The 14,972-nt window shown below is 41.2% G+C and overlaps 1 protein-coding gene across 1 annotated transcript; it reads right to left on the bottom strand.

Annotated features, from left to right (window-relative positions):
* Positions 1-436: 436 nt before the first annotated feature.
* Positions 437-14,300, bottom strand: LOC311137207 (E3 ubiquitin-protein ligase UHRF1-like). The gene is made up of 17 exons (XM_084171567.1): positions 14,168-14,300; positions 12,757-12,919; positions 12,389-12,655; positions 11,993-12,150; positions 9,217-9,432; positions 8,693-8,808; positions 7,121-7,307; positions 6,638-6,761; positions 6,350-6,457; positions 6,028-6,132; positions 5,755-5,861; positions 3,528-3,690; positions 3,228-3,365; positions 3,005-3,131; positions 2,624-2,781; positions 2,220-2,318; positions 437-2,098 (listed from the first exon to the last, which is right to left on the bottom strand). The coding sequence occupies exons 2-17, from the start codon at positions 12,907-12,909 to the stop codon at positions 1,952-1,954; spliced, it is 2,373 nt and encodes a 790-aa protein (XP_084027693.1). The 5' UTR covers positions 12,910-12,919; positions 14,168-14,300; the 3' UTR covers positions 437-1,951.
* Between the last annotated feature and the right edge of the window lie 672 nt (positions 14,301-14,972).

Genomic DNA, 14,972 nt, shown 5'->3' with positions numbered 1-14,972 from the left:
AGCAAATTGTTTTCATTAATTTTTACTATAGCCAATTTTGACTTTGTGGCTGTGGTAACTAGTGGAAACCACCAAAATGGTAACTAGTACTACAAAAGTCCCCGGAACAGTTTTTTTCTCTGAAGGAATGTACTATTGATCCAAATGTAGCCATGTTCTTCGGAACAGTGCAGCATCCTTTGCAACAAGGAACGAAATACGTGTAAATGTGCTTACAACCAAAACCAATAACATGGATTTCAGACAATGCTTGCCCCCCAAAAATGTGTAACATGTGGCAGTATAATAGCTATGAATTAGTAGTGTTTCAAAGCTTGATATAAAATGGACATGCAGAATTATCTACACATTTATTTTAAATAGACTGTAGTCATTATACTGACACCACTAGGACAAAAGGCACCATTACTTTGTTACCGAGATAAAGAAACATGTTGGAAAATTGCAAATTTTATTTAAAAAAAGGTTGAAGGTTTATTGGGATATTCTGCACTTGGTAAAAGTAACTTCCAATACTACATATCAAAAAACAAGTTCTAAAAATATACAATTTTAGAAAATATACATTTCCAGTTTATGCAAATAGTAAATATTTGAGGTATTACTAACATCTGCAGCCACTGGCATTCATTTTGCAATATTGGAATAGAACAAGCAGAAATATACAACTGAGCAAAATTTCAATTCTGGATCTTAAATATTTCCTGTTGAACCACCAGGGAAAAGTTCAACAGGGCTAGATGTTTAAGTGTTCTATAGCCCTGCCTTGGATCAAAGCATTTCATGGAACACCTAAACAGGAATTGTGCACAACTGTACAAAAGGTTACACATGACATCTTTGGGCTTGTTCAGACTTATCAGATGGAAACAGTGTGCTTAAGACAGCAGTTAAAGGATTAAGGCAACATACATTTTACAATTAAAAGGGATAATTACTACAAAATAAATTGGAACAATAGAGTCAACCAGTGAAAGGTATACATTTCTGGTGAGTAATTTTGCTCGCCTCAAATTGAAATCAAATGTTCAGTAACTCCATCAGATTACACATGGGAAAGTAAATGTAAAAAAAAAAGCTTTGTAAAGAGTATACACACTTACATTTGAAATAACGAGTATGTATGTTACTGGAATGTTAATTCATAACCTAAAATGACACTCACATCCACCATGACGAAGTCATTTTTATAAACATTTAAAAATAACTCTGGGGGAGAAGAGGTTTCAATATCAAATCCATACCCATAATTCCTTCTACTGTAGGCCAAAAAGCTCATAGCAATGTACTGAAGCAAAAGCCATTCTGGGTGCAGCAGCGCCCGATGCTACATTACAAATCAAGCAAATGGCTACATGCTAACCATGCCATCAAGTGATGGCAGGCACAATCTAAGACAACACATTAACTCAAGCACGGTATACGAGGACACTTTTAAAAAAAATGGGGTTGCTAACAGATTTATCAGTTGTGCTTCGCTTAAGAAATACACGAGTTAGGGACAGTTCTATTGGACATCAAACTTAGAATATAAAATACATTCAATTAAGGGAGTGTTCCCTAAATATAAATGTATGCAATTGATTAACATGTCTATCTGCTCTAACAAAAGGTTCCGCAAAGTATACACATCGTAGTCATCTTAAAACCGCATGTGCTTGAAGGAATTAAACTTGTGTATTGATTTTGCCAATTAAAGTTAAAATGCATTGTTAACAGAAGAGCGTTACGGTTACAGATACATTTGATCAAGGCAGTTTAATTACATCAACTACAGTTAATGACAAATAGGACAAGAGAAGAAGGGGTGGCATTTCGCCAAACAGACAGTTCTACATTTGCAAAATATATTAAAGAAAAGTTATTCTTTTGTCTGAACTGAACTGCTTAACTGCCCTCATAGTTCATATATATATAGTCTCCATGCTGTTCAAGCAGCTGGAACAAGCTATCACCGTCCACTGCTGTATCCTGGGAAGAACTGGTTGAGAATGGCTTGGAGGGGTTTGTTGACAGTCATTGGGTTGTTTTTCCCCAGATCGTGCCTGCATGCCGGGCATGAGTACACCTCTGCCTTGAAAGACCGCTGAAGGCATTCCTATAAAAAAAGGAAATAAAGGAAAAGTGCAACTTTCAATCTCTCACTCCATTTTTCTTGCTCTCAAATTGGACAGAAAGGCAAAATGTGAATACGAGGCTAGCAAAAAAGATCAACTAACCCTGCAGACATTGTGTTGGCACTCGGTGGTGATAGGTTGAAAGACCACTTCTTGGCAGCATATACATGAGAAGACCTCCTCGACTTTGTTCAGGAATTTCTGAAAAAGCAAAAGTAACTGTTAAGTACCTAGTATCCAAACCCATGGTAAGTGAGGAGAATCACATGGAAATTTGGAAGCTGCAAAACTAAGTCATTTTACGTGTCTTAATGCATTCTAAAAATCAGCCCTTCAATGGACATAACAACAATGCTCAGTACACCACCAGCGATGACAATCAAAAGAATCAGATGGTCACATCAAGAGCCAATTGCTTTGCATCAGCATGAGATTTTATCTCAATGAGACTACCTGGGTAAATAAATGAATTCCAATGGTGTGAAATCTGGCAAAGACTTCCTTACCGGGCCAAGGGCCAGAGACTCCATGGCTTCACCCCAAAGCTTCCTGTTGGGCTCGTCACCCTTGATCCAAGCCTTCTGTTCTTTGGTCAGTTTATAAGCCTCAACTTTCATCTTCTTGGGAGTTCCCTTGGCTGGTGACGACTTCTCTTCAGCTCCTGCTATAAAAGAGCGAGGTAGCACATTGACACAGAAGGTTAGGAGAGAGATGGACACCCATTTACATCTTACTCCAGGGTCAATACCACTCATGATTGTAAAAGTGAGAATAGAGTTAATCAATCAATAACCACTTGCACCTGTATTCTGTTGGGAATCTGAAAGCTATCAATGTATTTTGTGTGGCTAAAGCTAATTCTGCAGCTACTTTGAAGAAGTACTCACCATTAGACTGAGACTTCCTCTTCCGCTTCCCTTTGGTGGGCGTTTCAGTCACCTCTTCATTTTCCTTCTCCTTGTTCTCCTTCTCCTTCTCCTTGGCAGCCTGGGCCTCCAGATAGCCCTCAGGATACTACAAAATATTCAAAGATAGTCATCAAAACGAGCTAAAAAAAAAAAAAGGCATAGTCGCATTTGCTGCAGTTGACAGGATGAGCCGTGCCTCTACCTGCATGGTGAGTCCCAGTTTCTTGATGCGTTCCTTGCCGTCCCGGGTCCATGGCGCTGGCTCGTCGTCGTTTCGTTTGAGCAGGTACCTCCAGACCAGGAAGCCGGACTTGCCCTTCTCTGGCCAGTATTTCACCACCTGGAAGACAGGAGGGCATTCTTATCAGTCAACATGGAACCACAGGACAAGACATCAATGAAGCAGGCTTGTGAATTGCTAAGGGGGGTAATAATACACAGTATTTCCATATTGTACTTAATTTCAGATTCAACAGCCCATATCGCGCCTGTGCTTTCCCACCTTGTAGATGCCGTCGTATCTGTTGCCGTCTTCGGGGCTGAACTTGCTATGTTTGCGGCCCTTGGAGCTGCGCACCACCCTGACCGGCTTGCCTGCCTTCCAGTCTTTGGCCTCTGCCCCATCCTTCTCATTCACCGACGCGTTGCAGTTTAGAGCCAGAGCTCTGGGTCACACGGGCAAATGAGGATTGGGTCATTCAAATGAGAATCAAAATGTGGATGGCAGTGAATAATCTCAAACTCACTCAACATACTTTACAGACAGTTTAAACAGCAAATAAGATGTCCTACTTGAATAATTTTGAATTAATTATACTCAATACAATAAAAGGTGAATTGTTAGAACAGGTCATGATCATTGAAAACAGTCAAACTAAAGCTCAAGAGGCATAGACATGCAAAGCAAATAAGCCCATCCATTTCAACCTCATTCACACCACTGTATCACACATGTAGTGTTAATAGTGGCATGGGGAAAGGTGTGCTGGTCTGCTGAATACATGTAGGACAGCTCTCCCAATGCAGCAGTAACAGACCACACTTCACTGTAACAGATATGGAGACCAGGGAGAGCTACAGTGGGGGGAAAAAAGTATTTAGTCAGCCACCAATTGTGCAAGTTCTCTCACTTAAAAAGATGAGAGGCCTGTAATTTTCATCATAGGTACACATCAACTATGACAGACAAAATGAGAAAAAAAATCCAGAAAATCACATTGTAGGATTTTTAATGAATTTATTTGCAAATTATGGTGGAAAATAAGTATTTGGTCAATAACATAAGTTTCTCAATACTTTGTTATATACCCTTTGTTGGCAATGACACAGGTCAAACGTTTTCTGTAAGTCTTCACAAGGTTTTCACACACTGTTGCTGGTATTTTGGCCCATTCCTCCATGCAGATCTCCTCTAGAGCAGTGATGTTTTGGGGCTGTCGCTGGGCAACACAGACTTTCAACTCCCTCCAAAGATTATCTATGGGGTTGAGATCTGGAGACTGGCTAGGCCACTCCAGGACCTTGAAATGCTTCTTACGAAGCCACTCCTTCATTGCCCGGGCGGTGTGTTTGGGATCATTGTCATGCTGAAAGACCAGCCACATTTCATCTTCAATGCCCTTGCTGATGGAAGGAGGTTTTCACTCAAAATCTCACGATACATGGCCCCATTCATTCTTTTCTTTACACGGATCAGTCGTCCTGGTCCCTTTGCAGAAAAACAGCCCTAAAGCATGATGTTTCCACCCCCATGCTTCACAGTAGGTATGGTGTTCTTTGGATGCAACTCAGCATTCTTTGTCCTCCAAACACGACGAGTTGAGTTTTTACCAAAAAGTTCTATTTTGGTTTCATCTGACCATATGACATTCTCCCAATCCTCTTCTGGATCATCCAAATGCACTCTAGCAAACTTCAGACGGGCCTGGACATGTACTGGCTTAAGCAGGGGGACACGTCTGGCACTGCAGGATTTGAGTCCCTGGCGACGTAGTGTGTTACTGATGGTAGGCTGTTACTTTGGTCCCAGCTCTCTGCAGGTCATTCACTAGGTCCCCCCGTGTGGTTCTGGGATTTTTGCTCACCGTTCTTGTGATCATTTTGACCCCACGGGGTGAGATCTTGCGTCCCAGATCGAGGGAGATTATCAGTGGTCTTGTATGTCTTCCATTTCCTAATAATTGCTCCAACAGTTGATTTCTTCAAACCAAGCTGCTTACCTATTGCAGATTCAGTCTTCCCAGCCTGGTGCAGGTCTACAATTTTGTTTCTGGTGTCCTTTGACAGCTCTTTGGTCTTGGCCATAGTGGAGTTTGGAGTGTGATTGTTTGAGGTTGTGGAAAGGTGTCTTTTATACTGATAACAAGTTCAAACAGGTGCCATTAATACCGGTAACGAGTGTAGGACAGAGGAGCCTCTTAAAGAAGAAGTTACAGGTCTGTGAGAGCCAGAAATCTTGCTTGTTTGTAGGTGACCAAATACTTATTTTCCACCATAATTTGCAAATAAATTCCTAAAAAATCCTACAATGTGATTTTCAGGAGAAAAAAATTCTCAATTTGTCTGTCATAGTTGACGTGTACCTATGATGAAAATTACAGGCCTCGCTCATCTTTTTAAGTGGGAGAACTTGCACAATTGGTGGCTGACTAAATACTTTTTTTCCCCCACTGTACACCAGCACCCGTGGATGTCCTCTGTGCAGAGACTGATTCCTTTTGCTCACTTACCTGTTCATATTGGTGAGCTTCTGATCACACGACTGTTCGGCTGTCCTCTTGTTGCCAGACAGGTCTCGCCCTCCTGAGCCGGTGTAGGTGAACTCGTTGCCATCATCCTGGGAACCAATTGAAAACCAGAATTAGCACAGTGACTTCTCATCCTTAAGGTGTTCACAACATGCCGTTAAATCTTGTCAGACTTATTCTTCCATTTACATGTTTTTTTATGATGTACATTATTGGCACATGTAGTAAAGGAAAAATGGAAGAGGTTCTATGTACTTGGTCATCTTCATAGCCCCCTGCCAGAACTAGGGAGTAAGATCCATCGTTGCTCCTCCCATGGATCCCAGCAACATGTGGCCTGTGGCAACCAGACTCACTCACCTGCACACACACAAAACAGTGAACAACCTACCAGGACCTACAGTCATCACTACAAAAACTAAGGGGTTCATTCAATCAAATCCACATTAGCCGCCCACAAGACTTGTTTTGACATTGTCAAATTAAAAATGACAATGTTTTGGGGTATATTATGCAAAAAAATACTGCAGTTATGGCTTTCCTCTTCAGCCTGTTGTAAACAGAAGAGGTGACTCACCTGGACCCTGAACTTCCAAATACTTCCAACGGGGACACCAGGGACTGGGCCATAGTGGTTGGAGGGCACGATGGTGCACTGCTTGCTGCGGCCGACACAAGCCATGCCCTGATAGGAGAAGAGGTTGTGTAAAAACACGTAGGTATACACAGTTTACTAAACTAACAACAAATCCATTTAAAAGTTCAGAAGGGTGACTGGGTGTATAATGTCAAAGCACCCTTCATTACACCTATGCTATTTCACTAAGAGGTGGATCCACCCATCAACGTTCCTCAACGCTATTACCTTTCCCCAGTCTCTCTGGCTGGTTGAGCTGGCGGACGCCATCTTGGATTTTTTCTTACTGTCCTTGAGTTTTTCTCCTGCTAGCACCACCTCACTGGCATCGTTGCGGCACTCGGGACAATACCTAGATAAATACAGAGGTTAGAGCAAGCAGGGATCAACAGGACAGCACCCGTGGGTGTTCTCTGTGCAGAGATCGGAAACGTTTTTTTTTTTTTTTTTTTTAGTAATTTGGACAGTACACCATTAACTTGCGCTCACGATAGAAAAAGAAAAAAAACTAAACTCAAATGAATAATGCTCAATACAAAATGGCCAAATCAAAACAGCTTGAAGTCACGTCAAACTCCAATTAGAAACATTCTTCAAGTGCCATCTGAATCAATGGCATGAATAAGACAAGTCACATAAGCAGCTATAAAAGAGGGCACTGGCCAGACGGACAGACTGCCAGCCCAGACATCAGTACTGTAGTATACTGACCAGTCGTCGTCATCGGGGAGGCTGGTCAGCGGGGGGTTGAGGCAGTAGATATGGAAGGCCATGTCACACTCATCACACAGCAGCTGCTTGTCCGGGTCCTGCTTCACGCCGCACACGTGGCAATTGCACCAGCGGCAGTTCTTCTTGAGGTCGTCTTTGCAGTGTTTGCACTCGGGTCCGTTTGACCCTAGAGCAAACAGGAGCAAAGACAATGTCAGCCCTTTGACTTGTAAACGTTAACATGTGTACCGTAACCCCTACAGTGGGAGATGCATTTGTGTAATGGGAATATTTAAGATGAATTAATATTCAGTTAACAGTAATTCACACAATGCTTAGCATATGTTTTCCCTTTCTGCAACACGCATTATTTCCAGTGTTCTCTTTGTGACACTGATTGGTGTAGGGGTTGATGGTCACTACACTTGATACTGAATGTTATGAGTTCTTCTCATATCATTTGATAGTGATTGACATTATGAACACTGATTCTGTAGCAGTTGGCAAAGTCACAGTCTATTGTTTTGACTTTGTACAAGCCTCTCAGGCTGATGTTTAGAGAACATTTGGTACTGCATGATTAGACCAGGCCTCTCCAACCCTGTTCCTCCAGGATCAGGGTCGGAGTGAAAACCTACAGGACGGTAGCTCTCCAGGAACAGGGCTGGAGTGAACCTACAGGACGGTAGCTCTCCGGGAACAAGTTGTTCTGTTCTGAAGGGATTTCCCTAAATTATTGTATTAAACTGTGTTCATCTTTGATATTATCAATGACTGCTCTCCTTTTTGGTTCACCTGGAAATTTCAGTTACAACCAATGTATTGGATGAATGCAAACAAACAAACTAAATATGCTCAGTCAGCACAAAAAAAAAAAAGTGTAAGACTGTCAAAGTTAAATTTGATTTGTGCAGCCATCATAACTAACAATTATTCTCGTCCTGCATCGTGAAGCTACTCAAGATTAATCCCAGTTTCTCTGGTACGTGTTGGTCGTTTTCTAACATCTGCCGCCAACGTTGAACTATAGCCTGCTTTCAACCTCCAAACGGTTTGCAACTTTGCATGTGTTTTACATGCACTCTCATCCTTCATGAAAACCAGGCTGATAAATGCACTGACGCTACATGAGAACAGAGACTAAACACATAGGCCTTATGTGATGAAATAGAAACAAATGGAGCATCACTGTCTGCAACGGTATATTGAGCGCAAGTCAATTATTTACGTAAAAGTGTATAAAATGTGTTCTTGGTACTTTAAAAGTACTCTTTAGATACTTATTGGTCAACAGTTCAATGACAAAAAAATACAAATAATTTGCCTTGATATTAGTGAGATTGCTAACATGTGTTTCTGATAAACCTAATCCAATAACTAGCCTACTGTGTACGCGGTTTCAGTCTCCTCAAAAGCTAATCAGGGGTGTATTCAGTCAGATTCTGGTGCAAAACATTTGACACTGTAGCAAAACGTTATGCAACTAACACAGTTTACTCCAAACGGAAAACATTTTGCAACGAAAACAAATTTAGACAAATTCAGGTAGGTCACTTGTAGGCTCCAATTTACTTTTCAGTGGACTGTCAGATCCCGCTCCAGATCCATCCAAAGCGCCAGGCTCCTCGATTTTGTAAATCTCAGTCAAGAACATGATGCGACAGTCGTTCAGGGAGTCACCGGCATCCCTGAAATAAAACACAAGCACTTAGGATACCCTTCATGGTCCTACTGTGCAAACAAAATGCTATACATGGCCAATGGAAAACTATGACATCAACATAATACAAAAGTGCAATCTATACTGTATATATATATATATATATATATACACATATACATACATACATTTAAAATGTTTGTCATTTAGCAGACGCGCTTATCCAGAGCAACTTACAGTTAGTGAGTGCATACATTTTTCATATTGGCCCCCCGTGGGAAACGAACCCACAGCCCTGGCGTTGCAAACGCCTTGCTCTACCAACTGAGCTACACGGGGCTATCTATCCATCTATTACATTTTAGTCATTTAGCAGACGCTCTTATCCAGAGCGACTTACAGTTAATCCATATAGACGAACAGGATCAATTATTACCCGAGCAGTATCTTGGCGTAGATCTCGTGCAGGGTACGCGTCTCCCTCTTCTTCTGGATCTGGGCGTCGTACCAGTAGCCGCGCTCCTTGGGTTCGTCGGGGTTAAAGTTGACCATGACCACCATGCCAGCCTCCAGCTGGTGCCACTGGTAGACGGTGCGGGCACGAGGGCGCACATCCTTGGAATGCAGCTGCACCACGCCATTCTCTGGGTAGCTAGAGAGACCACACAGACGCAGATGCAGTATTCAGCTCAGATGCACACGGCAGGTGCATCCTACATAATGGGGCTTTTGTAAGATGATTGACATATCTGAAAAAACAGAAGCAGCTCAAAGAAGTGTATGAATTCTGAGGGACTTGACTGCTGGAGGCACATCTGAGTAATACAAATCATTCATTTCAATGTTCCTCCGGTTTTTACACACTGGCAGGCAAAACAATGTGGCAAGTCAATGTACAAATTATCAAGCACAAATATTTGTAATTTATTTGCCAATTGTCGTGTTATGAATTTTTTGCATAGACTTATCAGGAAAGACATGAATGTTGAAGCCCCACTTCATTTAAAAGTATGAGGAAATGAACAAGGTGTTCTGCCACAGATACGGAAACAGAGTGGTACTCTGTGGTATTGACAGCCTGTTGTCAAAAAGCAATGGGTGCGCCCCAATAATATCTCCTGAAGCAGGGCTTGACATTAACTTTTTTTGCCACTAATCCTTTGGACAAGTAGGACAAGTTTTTTTTTTTTACTTGGCCAAAGAAATGAAATAAAAAAAGATCTGTAACACCATTTTTACACCATTGTATGATGCAAGGAACCACTTTACAAAATAAAATGCATTACTATATTTTTTACCATAGAGAATCAGAAAAATGTTTAGGCTACACCCTTCCTATTGGCTTCTTTACATATTCATATTTCAAGCATGTTTCAAAATACAACACTGCCCCCTTAAGGATGGTTGGCCACCCTTGGTAGCCTATAAAATACTGCAACATTACAACCAAATACTTCTTATGTCTTTATAAAATAATTCCCTCCAGGGCACGAAATTAAGTGTGTCCCGTCGTCCCTGGGACGATAAAAAAACAATATGTCTACGGTTCAAAACAGACTCTGGGACAACAGATCCAAAATTCATACAACCACTGCACATAGGGCTCCCGAGTGGCGCAGCGTCTAAGGCACTGCATTCATTTACATCATTTAGCAGAAGCTCTTATCCAGAGCGACTTACAAATTGCATCTCAGTGCTTGAGGCGTCACTAGACACCCTGGTTCGATTTCAGGCTGTATCACAACCGGCCGTGATTGAGTCCCATAGGGCCAGCGTCGTCCGGGTTTGGCCGGTGTAGGCCGTCATTGTAAATAAGAATTTGTTCTTAACTGGCTTGCCTAGTTAAATAAAGGCTAAAATAATAATTTTTTTGGTTTGTTGTTTTTTAACATACAATGAGGCTGACAACAGATCAGACCGTTTATCTTAAAATGTTGATAAAGTTTTATTTCTTCATATTATAAGGTCAACAATGCGCACATGGCTGTAGGCTGTGTGAAAGTTCCAAAATGCAATTATTGGAAACCATGGTTCTCAAAAGCACACTGCACGCGCCAGCGGTTTCATGTGACAGATGAAAATATTTGTTAGAAATTAAGAGGGGAGACCTAATGATGCATCAACTAGCATGGGTTACTATTATAACTAGGGTTATGTCTTTGGCTGCTGGACAATCAAATAAAGTTGATTTGCAAACCAATAGAACATGAGAAATGCTGGTTTTAATGGCACATTAAGTGTTAATAAAATAATTCACTCAACACTTCTATAGTCGTATTTTGACTAGGCTACTTTGAAACTAGGTTAGACTTGCTTTATAAAATGACAATTAAATTCAAACAATTAATAATTTCAAAATGCTGACCGCCTCCGCTCAGATTCAGGGTGGGTGATGTGCTGTCCATTTAAATCTGAATGAACCGTGCCTCATATGTCGACAGAATCAAGCCTTTAGATGTTAATATTAATTATCCTTCATTAGATTTGTGAAACATGACTGGCGTTTAGCCTATAGGCCTATTTGTGTAATTAAAAGTCTCATTCAAGTTTGGCTACATTTTCTAGCGCCTCATGTCAGCATCGGTTTGGAGATGAGGCTGTAGCCAATATGGATATCACCTACACTTTGACATGTAGGCTTTTTATTTTATTTATGTAGGCCTACATAAAAAATAGATTTGAATATTATTCCAGAATTGGATCAGAGAGCCAACGGTGATCTAAGTAATTGTTTGATATTGTGCTTTTGTAAAAAAAAAATACTTGTCCATTCGTACAACTTAAATCTAAATGATATATTCTTCTTATCCAACTATTTTTTTTCTTTTTATGTCCTGGACAAGAGTTTATGTCGAGCCCTGTGAAGTGTGCACTAGTTCACTACTTTCCACAAATCTAAAAGCATTATTAGATGGGTGGAGACCTGGGCTAGTGAGAGTTCCACAATATTTCTTATACCAGTCATTTCCTTTAAAAAAATCAGTAAAGGGAAGTTAACAAGTGCACCTTTTCGGAGGAAGGAGAGATAATTGGGACATAACCAATCAATCTCCCCATTGGTCCACCTCTTTGCTAAATGGCAATAAGCTCCACATGAACACATCTGTTTTCTATACATGTTTGCTGAGGGTAACCATCACCGTTGCCAATGAGGCATAACATATCCATCCAATCATCCGATATTTAAATATGAAATACTTGAGAGTGCTTACTCTTCATATTTGACGTGGTAGTGAATAACTTCCTCTTCACTGGGTTTAGCGTCAGAGCCCTCCTCTCCAGATGTCTTTGGGGTCTTTGTAACGTTCACAATTTGGGCCTCAAACCAGGCGCCCATGTTCAAGTCTCTGGCATCAACAAACTCATTAATCTGGGGGAGGAGGGAATACAAAAAGTTGATATTGACAATGCTGAATTCACACATTATAAACTTGTGTTTTGCAAACTTCAAATTAAGATTGGCTTCTATTATATTCAACCCCAATTCAAGAAGCCCAAAATATTAAAGCAAATGCCATTTTAGATTAAGTTAAAAGCATCATTTCACCCCTCCAAATGATACCAGTCCAGTAAATACTAGTCCATTTAGAGATCCGCCCTGTGTTTACCTTGTAACAGCCAAAGCCGGCGTCGACAAGGTCTGGCGTGTCGGTTTGGGTGGAGGTGCAAGCTGCCTGCACCTCGGCCTCCCCGTGGGTGGAGCTCTTGTCCGACTCACTCTGCGCCGAGCCACACCCAGAGTCAGAGTCAGACAGCTCAGCCTCTTTGTCCTTGCTTTTGAGGACAGCAGCAGGGGGCGCAGCCTGTCTAACAAGCAGCTGCACTATGTCGTTCAGACCCACGTTGTAGTCAAAGATGGTGTGGCCATCCTCCATCTGGGACCAGAAACAGAACATATTAATTCAGACATGATTAGTAAGGACCCCAGCAACACTGTTGTAACTGAATTGAACAGAAAAGTATCCATCTGCCCCACCTGCTTTCCCCGGTAGAAAAGCCTCTGCCTCTCTGGGTCAACCTTAAAGAGTTCCGAGATCTTGAGGCGCAGCTCGTCCACCTTGGTAAGTTTAGACAGGGAGTCAATCCGATGGGTCTCCTTGCCATCCATGGTGCGCACTTGAATCCACATTGCAGCTGCCCTGTGCAAAAGGGAGCCAAACTGTGGGTTAATGGCATCATCTGAAACAGGAGTTGAAAAAGCAGCATCATTCAATGTTTTTCCTTTCCTTTGAGTATTACTGTGCCAACTATTGATCAAGTGAATCAATCATTCATTATGTCCTTGAATAAATACTTCCCCAAATCATTTCAAATTCCATTCACAATGACCAGGAAACAACATTCAACAAACATGCCATGCTGATTTTAACAGTGCGGGAAACTGGGTTAGTAAGCCACTCCTACCACTTTTAAATGCAGCTATTGCGACCCCATCCTGGCGCGAAGGCAGCGCTTGTATCAAACAACGTGGCTTCGCTTCCTGACAAAGTTTCAAGCGCACTGTTTCAACACGTTTTACCGTCTCGAAACTTGAATATAATTGCTATGTAGACAGTATGAGATATATATAACGTTCGTTTAATTTTACATTAGCTAGCGAAAATGTGTTCAGCTGGGAGGAGGCTAGTTGTCTGGGTTTCCTCGGGTCAGCTGGTTCTGGGATGGGGTACACATTGTTGTGGCAGTAACTACTACTTCACCAGTTTACTTTGACTTGCTAATGTTGGCTGGCTAGCTAGATACACAAACGAATCATTAAACAATATTGTGGAACAATTGACAAGTAGCTAGCTATTTCAATTGAATATCTCAAATTCCCTGGTTAATGTAATAGTTAACGTTAGCTAGCTATGCTTCAAAAAAGCGCGCTATTTTGTTCTCGGCTGGTGGACAAGTAACTAACATCAAATTAACAAGTAATATTAATAACCGTCGTAAACAAACACTTTTGCAATAGCTAACATTAAGTAGCCATCTTAGTAAGTCAGAATTAACTAGTCATACTAACGTTAGCTAATGTAAATGGGTAGCCATTGAAATGTTGAAACTAACTAGAGTTAACACCCACACATCCACCATAGTAACAAATCCAGTAGTAACGTTAATCGACATTGACAGCACACCACGTTACATTAGCCTAACTAGCTAGTTACCGTTAGCTACAACGTCAACTAATACGTTGGAGTTGCTAATTAACCAAAGGAACGATGAACGTTACATTGATGACATTTATACCTAGTGAGTTAACTTAGCATGCGAAATAAGAATATTTTGAATTCACTCCCAGAAAGTTAGCTAACGTTACAGTAGCTAGCTGGTTAGAATGAGGCATTCACTGTGCCAAGTTAACTAGCCACTTTCAAAATGCCAAATAAACATTACATTACCTGTTTTTACTTCCAAATGCAAATAATTAAATGACGTTTACTAAACCGTCAAACGTAATCCTATACTACTTCTTGATCAAATTCACAACACCTCTGTAGACTGCTTTTAGGGGACTCAATAAGAATCTTCAACAGCGTATTTTGCCGCCTTCTTTCCGCTATTGGCTATTACCATTCTGAGTTTATCTCTGATGGGCTGTAATTCCTGTCAATCAAAACTGTGACCGGAGCTTAGCTTCAGCCCGCGAAACTAGGGTCTCTCTGGTCTTCCCTCTTCCGAGAATTTGGCGCGAGATTGTGTAAATGGACAGTACAATCAAACACAGAAACAGAACTGTGTTGTACAAAGTTTTAGCACAACTTTATCCCTGCGAGAAGACAGATCGACACCAAACTTTAGATACATTTGACAAAAAATGTACAGTGTGATTTCTTCAAACTGAAAAACTACTTTCTCAGCATAGCAAAATTCGTGGCCACAACCATGTGCTGCTGGGGCATGATGTTGTGCCTCCAGTGTTCCTGTCTTGTTGTTCAGTTTGGCGGGAGAATATCATGCCAAGTGTGAACAAAGTAACATCAGAGTCCGTTTTTGTTCACAGTTCACGGAACACGTCCTTATGAGATATACCAAAGCCAAATCTAATTGAAAATTGTACCTAGGCCTGTCCCATTATTTGTTTACCTAAAATGTTTCTGAATGGGAGTGTTTGTCTAGGCTAACATTAGATGTTGATTGAGATGCAGGATTGTGTCTTGTTAGTTGTAGGCGGCTAATAATGCAGGGCTCCCATGGAGCTACCAT

Source organism: Coregonus lavaretus (assembly GCF_964263955.1).
Source record: "Coregonus lavaretus genome assembly, chromosome: 11".
Lineage (NCBI taxonomy): Eukaryota > Metazoa > Chordata > Actinopteri > Salmoniformes > Salmonidae > Coregonus > Coregonus lavaretus.
Note: the sequence above shows the minus strand (reverse complement) of the source record. Positions and strands in the feature narration are given on the sequence as shown.

Bases quoted from the DNA above. Each gene is read 5' to 3' on its own strand.
- LOC311137207 (XM_084171567.1), bottom strand. From the start codon at position 12,909: ATGTGGATTCAAGTGCGCACCATGGATGGCAAGGAGACCCATCGGATT. The intron at 6,133-6,349 runs GTGAGTCACCTC...GTGTGTGTGCAG, and splicing joins TTTGGAAGTTCAGGGTCCAG to GTGAGTGAGTCTGGTTGCCA. The intron at 2,099-2,219 runs GTTAGTTGATCT...CTTTTTTTATAG, and splicing joins GCCAACACAATGTCTGCAGG to GAATGCCTTCAGCGGTCTTT.